The sequence below is a fragment of the Myotis daubentonii genome, chromosome 12 (assembly GCF_963259705.1).
Source record: "Myotis daubentonii chromosome 12, mMyoDau2.1, whole genome shotgun sequence".
NCBI classification, from domain to species: Eukaryota; Metazoa; Chordata; class Mammalia; order Chiroptera; family Vespertilionidae; genus Myotis; species Myotis daubentonii.
The window spans coordinates 52,346,197-52,358,207 of NC_081851.1; the positions used below are offsets into that span (position 1 = coordinate 52,346,197).

A 12,011-nucleotide genomic window follows, 5' to 3' on the forward strand; every position below is an offset into this window, starting at 1 on the left:
CTAGGAAAGAATTCATTAAAAAATTCAGCATTAACCTGCTTGTTGACTACTTTATATGAATATAGACACACACATTCACACAAACGCAGACATATCTGTCATTCTCATTAAATTGATACTATGCACATACTCAATTTTGTTGGAAGTGTCAGTAATCAGTTACACTGAGTTAGTAAAAGCTTAGCTTCATCATATTGAGATGACCTTAAAAAAAGTAAATTTTATTCTCATTCATCAACTCAGTCATAATGTCCTGAATGCTTACTTTACAATCTACAACATATGTACTATTCTTTACTAGAGTCTTGAAAAGTAAGATTGACAGAAAATGTTAAGGGTTCATTTTTATCTGTGTCAGGGTATTTTCCTCTTCAAGGAATAAAATATGCAAGTTTATTGTGTCATGTGACCAAAATGCAGAGATCAGATCATTTGACACTCCAGATTCTTTTGAATCTGCCCATCTTCACTCTGCCATTTTCAGCATATTTGCTTTTGTCCGTAGGTATGTCCAGTTGTGATCATAAGATGGGTGCAGTAATTTTATGTATCTTATATGTGTATAACCATATCCTTATATTGACTAGGGCTCTATGTGTGTGCGTGTGTGTGTGCATGTGTGTGTGTGTGTGTGTGCGCGCCACACGCCTTTCCCACAAGTTCTCTACCAGTTTCCCTCCAGCCTCATTGACCCTTTGCTAAACCAATCACAGCCTAATATGATTAGAAGGGAATTGTCAGGAATATCTTAACTAATCAAGATTCATGCCCTGGGGATTGAGCAAAGGTCATGAAGGTCAAATCTCCTTAGGAACTCGTTGTCACTGAATGCCTAATAAAAGTATGGTGGGGGGATAGATGGCACAGGTTTACATGATACTTAGAGGTAAATACAAACATTCAAACCCCCCAAACTTTGCCTGAGAAATATACAAAGCATCATGCATTGTATGTATGGGTAAAAAGTGATATGGTAAAGGCTAAGGGACTTAGAGAAATCAACATATACTGATAGCTATGTTTGCACTGTCAGCTGATTTTTAAATCATGGATAATTTTTCAGGATTTGAAGTGACAATAAATGTAACCAAATTCTACCATGTGTCAGTGACAATAAAAGGTACATGTCTGAATCACTTCACATATTTCTCTGTGTACATACACGTTTTTAAACCTGAGAAGCCCATCTTCAAATCATGCCCTAGTGGGCAAGAAACTTATTTAACTTTTGATATCTCACTATTAAATAATGAAGGCAATGTTAAAATCCCCTCCTGTTGTGAGCATTTATAAAAATGCTCATATAACTAAGTGTTGATTAAAACTTTGCTATTACGTAATAGGGAAAGACCAATGAAATTGACTGAGTAGCCCATAAAAGAGAACTTCATTTAATAAGGCTTCTGATAATGCAGGTAACCATATTGATTATTGAATTTACCTAACATTTTAATTAGACTTATACACACATGTAGGTATACATATGTACATATAGACAGGCATAAGTAGCAATTGTGCAGGTTACAACCTTGTAAAATTGCTAGTTTGTTCAGGAAAAAGAAGATTAATATCAGAAATTTCATATGGCTCAATCAAAGATTTTTAAGCAGGTGGGATGCAGAGGAAGTATTTGGAGGCAGTAAAGCTGTGTTTTACTTTGTGACTAGTATACTGTGTGTTCAGTCCCACTGCATACTGAGGATCTCTTAAAAACAATATTAGCCCAACTGGCATGGCTCAGTGGTTGAGCCTCCACCTATGAACCAGGAGGTCAAAGTTCAATTCCTGGTCAGGACACATGCCCAGGTTGTGGGCTCGATCCCCAGTGTGGGGCGTGCAGGAAGCATCCAATCAGTGATTCTCATCATTGATGTTTCTCTCTCTCTCTCCCTCTCCTTTCCTCTCTGAAATAAATAAAAAAAAATATAAAAAACAATATTAATATGCTCTTTTAATTATAGAATGTCTCCTTAATACCCATATTCAATAAATCCAATGCCCTTGGTCTATTTTTACTATGATACCAAAAAATCCACAATAATAAGAATTTTAAAAGATTTTTGCCATGTGTAGATTTACAACAATACAATGTTACAGAAAATGTCAATGTAGCAAATTAGAACTCAGAAACTTAGAGTCTAGTTCTAGCTTAGGTTGCAGGTAATAGTCCTACAGACAATTTAGAAATCCTGGTATTTTAAATCTGGTGTTAGAGAGCCATATACCAAAGGTGAAGATGGTGAGGCTCGGAGACATTTAGTGACGTATCCAAGACAGACCTGGTGACAGTTCTATCTGTCCCTCCAGAGCTCTTATCTGATACCAACTATGCAGTCAGGATGCCGCCCACTAACCTCTGGGGTTCTGCTCTCCCTTTACCTTCACAATTGTGAGAATTTTTTTTAATGTTTCAATTATATTTTGTTATTCTTGGAAGGTGTAAACGTGTTCCTTAGTTCTTAATATATCTGAGAGTCATTGGGCTTTCCTTGAATTATGTTTGATGCATGATTATTGAGGCAATTTCCCTGCCTCAAATTTAAAGCCTTTATTGGATTGCCAATAATTTTTTTAAAATTGTGTGAGATTTCCCTGCCAGTATCTGCTGGTTTCCACAAAAGAACTCATATGCTCTGTGTGAACTCTCTAATGGCTGAGAGTATTGCAATATTTTGCTCAGAAATAACTGCAATTTCCATACCTTATTTTTTTAATCCTCACCCACAGATATGTTTTTCATAGATTTTAGGGAGGGAGGGAGGGAAAGATATAGAGAGAAAGAGAGAGAGAAAGAGAGAGAGAGAGAGAGAGAGAGAGAGAGAGAGAGAGAGAGAGAGAGAGAGAGAGAGAGAGAAACATCAATGTGAGAGAGAAACATTGATCAGTTGTCAATGGTATGCGCCCTGAATGGGAATCATACCTACCATCCAGGTATGTACCCTGAATGGGAATCCAACCTGCCACCTTTCTTTGTACAGATGTACAGGACAACACTCTAGGCAACTGGAGCCACTCGGGCTAGTTTCCATACCTTTATAGTACAAAAAAAGTGGAGCTTTTGTGTGACATTCTGTTAGTTCTGAATAAGTTAGACACTGGATGGCTATGTATTGTTTAAAGGCAGGCAGAGAGCAGGCATTTGATCCAGAGAATTGCTTTTATCATTTGGGATACACACAATTCCTACTTCCATCAACCTAGGGAGGTCATTGGCAAACAGGTCAGAGTCAGTGGAATATTAATGCAGTTTAGTAATGTGATGCCATTTATGTGAAAATTTACCAAGTGCATCAGCAATATTGAATTTTTAAAAAAAATCAGCCCCAATGGGTTTTTCCTAAAACAAGTAATTTCACTGAATTCAGCAAGAGTTATTAATTTTTTTAAAAAGTGAACATGATCTAAAACTCGATTCTTAGAAAGCTCATACTCTGTGGTTGGTACTCTGAAAGCCAAATGCAACTCTATCTTGAGTTTTTTTTCATTTATGCCATTGTAAACCAGAAGTCGCCCTCAAAAATAGGATTTAGTCTAAAAAGTAATTCTGTAATTACATATTTTGCAGCAGGCACATTTTCTAAGCAATTTATAATACCTATTTGTAGTCATTCTCTTTAGAATTTACATGTTTGTAGAAATGTGCTTTCCATACATCTTCCTGGATAAGCCTTTGCAACTCGGATATGTTGATACTCTAGTGTTTTCTTACAAAATTCTAGCACCCTTGGTTTAAAAGCAAATTTTTTAAAAAATAAAGATTTTTAAGAGAAAGACTAACTTCCCCATGGGATCCTTATTGTAATGTATTTGGGTACAATCAGTAAGCTTCTTTATAATGAACTCTTTGGCCATCTGAGTAACTGAACCTTCCTTGAATAACCTCATCTTATAGGCAATAGTGTGACTGAAAAATTGCAAAATATCACCCTTGTATATTTATTTGCATGGAGGATAGAACAAGGCTCTTCTATATAGAAAGTTATCCTCCAAAATTATTAAGTGGTTGAGAATTATTCACATTTGAAAGTCAGTCATGCCCTCCTCCCACAAAGAGTCTCCTGAATTCAAAAGTTACTAATATTACATAAGCATAAAAGTTAAGATCATTAACTTCAGAATTACTACAACCTTGCCTCAAATTCCAGCTCTAATGTTTGTGTTTTGCAACCCCCTTTTAAGCTTTTTAAGTTCAGTTTTCTCATATTTAAAATGGGAATAATATCATATGTCTCAGAGAGCAATGGGGATAGTCAAATAAAATAATGTGTCTGAATGGTGCAGTTAGAGTTCCATAAGTGAGAGTTTGTTGTTGGTCTCAAGCCATTATGTCCTTCTTTTAATAATTTTCAAGCACTGGCCTTTTATCCCATTGTCAGAATTATGTGTCAGAAATTAGGACCAGCATCTCAACTAGTTAATTGTTATTATTTTTAATTTAAGATATTATTGCAAGGCCCATTTATGTATTTGACAAATATTGACCATGCACCGCTGTAAGGCCTGAGGGTGTAGCAATGAGCAAAAGCAGACATGGTTCCTGTCCTCCAAGATTCTTAAGGAATAAAGACACTAGGTAGTTTCACAAATAAATCTATGATTGGCAGCCAGTTCGGAGAGAAACAGAGCTGTGGGAATCTCTCCTGCACCGATTTGGCCTAGTCAGAGGCCCTGAGAAAGTATTTCCAAAGAAATGGTGTTTCTGATGGAATTGGAAGGATGAATGGGAGTCAAGCAGGGGAAGAGAGAAAAGTAGTTCCATGTGGAGAAAATCAGTTGTTCAAAGGACCTGTGGTAGGATGGAGAAGGGAGAATGCAAGTGAAAGGTTATCATCGCTGGAATATAGGGAGCAGGGGGACCGTGGTTTGAAATCAGACTGGATTTTATTTCTGGAACAAGCCAATCCAGTGCTTCAAGGTTATATTAAAGAGTTTTACTTTTATTCTAAAATAACAAAGGTTTTGTGATGAGCTAATATGATCAGATTTGCTTTCACAGATTAGGGGTGTTTGCAATGAATGTGTGAGGACCCATTAGGAAGACATTGTAATAGTTCCTATTATAATGCCTTGGACCTGGATGGAGACAGTGAAGATGGAACGTTGGCCTACATCTGATGTATATATTATAGGATGAAACAGAGAGTGGTATCATGAATAACAAAGAGAAGATGCCAAATAGGCAGTTTGACCTGAGAAAAGAGATCTGTGCTTGGATTAAGTATTTGTGAGTTATCTGGGTATAGGCACTAATAGAGGGGAGTTGGCATAGAAAAGGCAAAGGAAATTACTGAGCTATAACAAAATTAATGTGTTTTTTTAAAAAAACAAGGCAATGAAAAGATAGAGGCAAGAGTTTTACCAAAATGAGTTTTACTGCAATTTCTCAGATGGACATTGGATATACTGAGCTCATAGTTAATTGTCATTTATTGGGATCTAAGCTAGTGCTTGCAAATTTTTCAGTGACTTGTAGAGGTGTTTGTGGTACAAGGAGAGATTCTATGTGTGGAAGGTAGTCTAATGGAATCAAATGTCCTTTGAGAATCCCTCAAGAAAACAACCTATTCTCTCTCCCACCCTTCTCCTCCCTTTTCTTCCTCTTTCTGCTCTCCTTGCCCCTATCCATCTCCCTCTCTCGGCTTCAGCTAACTTTAAAAAGTATTTTTAAATGAGCAAGAATCAAATATATAAGCCATCTCTGAAGTCCTTAGGATATATGTCATGTGCTCTTCACTCCTGTTTCCATCTCATTGTTCTTATTTTTCCTTTTTCCTATATGCTTGGTTGATTTTATTACATTTTAAAATTTATTTATTTTTTGCTATTTTGTGTCCATCTTTCTTAGCCATAAAGTGGCTTATAAAATATATATTTTTGAAATATGTTAGAGTTAGAGTATTGGTTTGGTGAAGTTTTCCCTAAATATTTCACAAACGTATCTAGCAGGCAAATGTGTCTTGGCATCTTTCTCCTTGTGAATTTGTATTTAAGATTGACAATAAAAGAAAGGGGTATTATCTCTTAAGAGTTCAAAATTCTGCCTTTTTATTTAAGCTTTTACATTCAATATGGATAGGCTAATGCCACTTCACTCCAAAGGCCACGCAGAAAAATTTGAAGTAGAATATCTTCCAGCACATCCTTCACCTTGAAGTGGATTTTTTTAAAAGACTGTTTGTACATAGGTATGTTGTAGCCAAAGAGTTGGTCTTGATACATATCTAAAGGCTGGTTTTTCAACTGGTTACCATTTGTTGACATTGGACATGTTGGAGTCCTGTGTCTGTCTGTCTTTCTTTCTTTCTTCCTTCCTTCCTTCCTTCCTTCCTTCCTTCCTTCCTTCCTTCCTTCCTTCCTTCCTTTCCCTGGATTTATGTGCTTGAAATAATTTAGTTGTGAAATATATTTCCTGTATACCTTGAAATGTGTCTGCTCTGTCTTTTTTGCCAACAGAAGAGAGAGAAGGAGTTTTGTTGGTATGTGTATGTGTGTGTATGTGTTTTCTGTTGAAAATGTTTTAAGTTTTAGGTACACTGTTAGAGAAAGCATTTCTCTACAGCTCGTTTATTTTATAGAGACTGCCAGAGTGGGTTGAGGACCTTTGGTGAGCTGGCAGTGGGCCTTTGAGCCAGGTACTTGTTCTCACTTCCTTATGATGATATTTGATGGTTCATTCGAATTCTGTCTTCACACCTAGGGAAAAAGAAAGAAAGCATAAGTAGGGTGTTTATTGTCAAGATAAAGAAAAAAGCAGGTAAAACACTTAGGGCTATTGAAGTTTTATCTTCTTACAGAAGACCAAAGAAATACCAAGCACGCTTCCTAGAGAAAGGGAGGGACCCGTTTATTAACACTGGTGGACTCCGGGAATAATTTCCAAGTCAGAGTGAAGAAACATGCAGAGAGCCGTCTATATATCTCCCACTGGGGTCTTTGTCTTGCAGATATACCCCTGCCCCCTTCGTGGCCCTGCAGGAAGGCCCCCAGGTGTCAGGCCACATCCAATGGTCCGTCATAACAACCCCCCCCCCCCCCCCGCAGGGCAGTGCATTGTTCACAGTTCCATGGCCTCTGCATTTAGATAATAAGTTCTGCAAGACCAGTTTCCTCCTCAATCTTAGTCACTTTATCTTGGAATGGTGACTTGCCCTGGTTTTATTCTGGATCCACATTGACTAGGATCAATGCAGTACTGAGGAAGACAGGGTCTGCCTGGAAGCAGCACCTTATGTTCCACTGAAAAGTGCTTTTTTTCGAACTAAGAATTTACTAGAGATTAGGGTCAACGATCAAGGTTTAGGGCAAGGTTTCTGCAGTTTGGTATTGTAGACGTTTTGGTATAGATAACTCACTGCCATGAGTGCCTATTCTGTATATTGTAGGACATTTAGCTGCATTCTGTGCCTCTACTCACTATATACCAGCACCCTCTCCCCCACCACACACACACTTAGTTGTGACAACTAAAAATGTCTCTAGACATTGCCACATGTGGGGGAGGGGGGGCAAAATCACCCCTAATTTATAATTCTAGCTTCAGTTAATTTAAGAATAACTTTTAATAGTTAAGGCAAATTAAAATCTGTGATCATGAACATTTCAGACCTATACCCCACTCACACATACATGCAAACTTTTATATTAAAAAAAATTAGAACTCTTAGGTAGTTAAAGCATTTTAAAAATATACATTACTCTAAAATAAGAATGAAAACAGCATCTTTGTGTGTTCAATCTAATTTTATTTTTAGAAATATCCTAATAAACCATTGACTAAACCTGCAGAAAATTGGTTTTCTTTAATCTCATTTTCAATGGTTGATCATTATCAAAACTGTATTATAGAGCGTTAATCCTCTCTAAAGATTAGCAACGCTGGAAGATCATGCCAATTCTCATTACATGTTGGTGTCTTTATCCAACAGCTGATTCTGGTAGTCTGATAAAAATAAGTCATGACTATATTTACTTTTTCATTAAGTGCAATTGTATTATCTGTCTAAAGAAATGAAACATTACAGAGAAAAGAATAGTCTACAGAGATAAGTAACAGTCATTTATCACGATTGGCCATTATTCGCTTAATGCTCGTTTTTCATCCCAAATAAGTAATTGTTAGGAAAGTTGGCTTTTTTGTGGTATATTTTGTTATTGTTGTTTTCTTTCATTTGTCATAATATAAAAGAAACATAAATTATATAAGTTGAGAAAAATGTTGGCTCAGTCTATGATGTGGGCAATAAAAATAAATTACTTTCTAATTTTTACTTCTCTTATTTTGGGTTGTTTTCATCAGTTAATTTATCCAATTAAATTTGATTTTTCTGTAAGTGTACCACACCTTACAAAGTGCTGGTCCAGTCATCAGTAAAATCAGGTTTTGGTCTACACAAATGTTTCCCTATTGCATCATTTAAACCTCTGAAATGTTAAATGTTTATTTATAGTATAATTAAAAAGGCTTTCCCCTCATTCAGTATTTCACTCAGTGAATGACAGGGCAGTTATATGAATAATTCTAAAGTTGGAGTAGATCACTGTATTTTTAGTTAAGAATAACAAACTTGAATCTGGTTTTGAGGGCACTAGAGCCACTGGAATCTGTGCTACTTGATGTAATAGCATATAAATATTTGGTTGTAAATCAGAAAACAGAATCCTGTGTACTAGAAGAACATTTACTGAGATCAAGCTTTCTTTTATTGTTCTTAGTTCAGTGCTTCTGATTTTTAGTTTAATTTGGGAATATCCTGGGTCAGAAGAGCAATGGATCCTGCAGGTATAAGAAGTGGACATAAGTTGCCCAGCCAGCATGGCTCAGTGGTTAAGTGTCGACCTATGAACCAGGCCAGTTCGATTCCAGGTCAGGGCACATGCCTGGGTTTACTGACTTGATCCCCAGTAGGGAGTGTGCATGAGGGAGCCAATCAATGATTCTCTCTCAGCATTAATCAATGATGTTTCTGTTGCTCTCTCCCTATCCCTCTGAAATCAATAAAAATATATTTTAAAAAATAATTGGACATAAGAGTGTTCTGTACATGGAAGCAGTAGATAGAGGCAAAGAACAAAGGTTTACTAAAATATGTGTTTCACCAACATAGATAATCCTTACTTGATTCCTTTTTCTATAATTTCTTGAGAGGCAGATTTAAAAGAAAATTCAAGTCATGCAAGTTTTACTGTATTTTACTTTAAATCTGGGAGGATTTCTGACTAAACAGCTTTCCTTAAAATATTCCTATGGTAATCTTATAAGTACATATATATCTGCAATTCTAAGCAAGGATAAAATTTTAAAAAAAAGATGTGATTTACATATTCTAGGCTCTCTGAAAGTTCAGATGGTATTGCTTACCTTCTTTACTACTGAAACTCTGGTAAGGGATCACTACTGCTCCTCTGAGCAGCTGATCACCGACCTCAGGCCTTGCCCGTAGTTTTCCTGTTCTAATAGTAATTATGATGCTCAACTGTTGGCTGAGAACACTGAGTTGGGCCCAGTACATTCCCAAAAATGTCTTTTCTCTCCTTTGGTTCCCTTGAGTGTTTTCTTTTCACTTTCCTTATTTTTCTCTCTTCATTCTAGGAAGAAAATCATGGCATAATTTTCATGTCTATATGCAGGAATATAAGAAATATTATACTTTTAAATATTCACTTTTCTACTTTATTAGAGATTTGAGGAAGTACATGTGGTTGTATATCTAGCCTGAAAGGCGGTATATAAACCCATTGGTCACATACATATATGCATGATACTGAGATAGTTATCTGAGAATGTGAACTACTTAAAGGTCATGCCTAACTTTAGGATCCGGATAGAGGCAGAAATTTCTGCTGAGACTCAAATTAGCCTTTTCTCTGGCAGTAACAGCACAGACACCAGATATAAAAATCTTGGCCCATCAGGTCATCTGCCAAATGAAAACAAGGCACAATCAAGGGATTGGTTTAATTCCAGACAGTGTAGAATTTGTGAAAGAACAGAAGAACACACTTTGGCAGGATTCTGGGCTGGGTTTATTTTGACCTCACAGCTAAGGTTGAAATGGCAGAGTGAGATGAATTAAAGAGATGTGCCAGTGCATGATTATCATCATCATTATTATTATCATTTTACAAAATTTTACTCCTAAGTGTACAACAGACTCGAAGGAAACACTTCATTCTTGCTGTAGGTGGCAAGAGATGTTATGGCAGGGAATCCAGGTATTAAAACAGGAATGGAATTAAGGATCACCGTTGCCCCAGGCACAGGGAACAGCTCACTTTTTACCAGATTTCTTAATTCCACCCATGGCCAAGGGAGCCCTTCCCTGTGGCCTCCACTTTACTCCTCGAGTTTCTTCTGTTCCTCTTTTTTGCTTCTGCTTGAACCCCTTATCGTCTTCATCCACCTCCTTGGCCTGCTTCTTGGGCTGCTTCAGCAGCTTCCTTTTGCCACTTTCGTAGCCGGACATGGTGCCTGTGACCCCTTCCCCTGGACAGAAGAATTCTTAATGCACAAGAAGTAAAGGACCTTGGTTTGCACCTTTTATTTTAGTTTTCATAAGGTTCTGTATTGATTATCTATACATCGATAGCTATGAAAAGTGTCTCTAATTCAGTTGCAGAGTCCCGGGGGTTCTGTGCCATGCAGATTTCTGGGTTCCACTCCCAGAAATTCTGACACAGTAGGTCGAAGGTGGGTTTTGGGAATGTGCCCCTAACAGATAACTATGGTGATGCTGATGCAAATGACCCCTGTTATTCCTTAACTGCACTTTGTGAGCCACTGCCCACTTCTCTAGGCCATTGGTGATTTTGGCCTTGTCAAGATCCAATTAGGTAGCTCAACCCCTCCCCTATTGTTACTGGACTAAAGGGGTTCATTTGTCTTTGTGTATCAAAGCTCAATCAGGTGCACGCAGGAGTTTGCAGCAAAGAAAGTAAAAGTTCTTTTAAGGAACTGGCACCAAGCCCAGAGATACAGATAAGCTAATGCTCTATGACCTGGCTCTCCGAAGGCTCCTAGGGGATAGATCATATAGGGGAAAAATCATTAGACCTGGTGGTTATGGGAGTTGGTAGGGCCTCCGCTGATTGGTAGGGCCTAGGGTAAGGGGTAGTTGATCGTTGCTCCAGGTCCTGATGCCAGCCATGGCATGGTCCTGTCTGGTTTCATGAGGATGTGGTTGGTATAATCATTCTGCTTCATGAGTCTGGGGTTAAACATAACTGAGGTCACGATGCTATCTTCAGCATTTAGTTTGACTGAAATTCTATTTCCATGGTCAATAGACCTAAAACCTTATTCTTAAGACAACTGATGCTAACCAAAACCTAATTTCCTAAGGACTTAATGATTAAGGAAGTGGATGTACAGTTTGTGCAAGGGCGGTGAAAGGATTTAGTTGAAAGGATTTAGTTGAAAGTGAGTCATAGTGCTATTAGACTGGACAAAGTTGGCTTGAATGAAGACAAAAGTCATGTTAAAGGAACAAAGTTCTTGTGTGGCTCCATGATCGCTCTATTTCTCCATCTCCTTGAGAAGAGCTGCTCTGACTGTGATTTTAGAATCTCCATTTGCCGGGACTATTTCCCTGAATTTGATAGTTTATATAAATATTTTTAAAACTCTAAGCAACTAACCTATAAAAGAATGATCAGAATACCACTTGTTTTTTACTTGGGCATGTCCTATTCAATTTTTGTAGCAAATTCAGTAATTCTGACTATTTTAAAAAGCTTCCCCTATTCTTATTCATTCTTCCCTGTGTTTCATTTCAATTTCTTGTCATTTTTATTTGAGTTGATGTATGCTCATTCTTATGTTGGAAGGAAAATATGTATTCTGTGAAAGGAATAACCACAATTTCATTTCATTGCTTTTTGTCAAAAATTAAAATGAACTATTGTTGTGGCGATAGAAAAGATTGAGGAACAAGGGTGGAGAAATCAGGATCAGAGGACTCATGGAGGCTATCATGAGTAATTTGAGTTTCAGTCAAGGAGGACTCTGGAGGTTT

At 37.3% G+C, this 12,011-nt stretch overlaps 2 protein-coding genes across 12 annotated transcripts in view; one reads left to right on the forward strand and one right to left on the reverse strand.

Annotated features, from left to right (window-relative positions):
- NRXN1 (neurexin 1) overlaps positions 1-12,011 on the forward strand; it is a 1,007,877-nt gene that overhangs the window by 276,358 nt on the left and 719,508 nt on the right. The window lies entirely within an intron of this gene.
- LOC132213379 (translation machinery-associated protein 7-like) lies at positions 10,269-10,463 on the reverse strand. Its single transcript, XM_059659881.1, has one exon. The coding sequence runs from the start codon at positions 10,461-10,463 to the stop codon at positions 10,269-10,271; it is 195 nt and encodes a 64-aa protein (XP_059515864.1).

What these genes read in the sequence shown, in the direction of transcription:
- LOC132213379 (XM_059659881.1), bottom strand. Translation starts at nt 10,463, where the DNA reads ATGTCCGGCTACGAAAGTGGCAAAAGGAAGCTGCTGAAGCAGCCCAAG.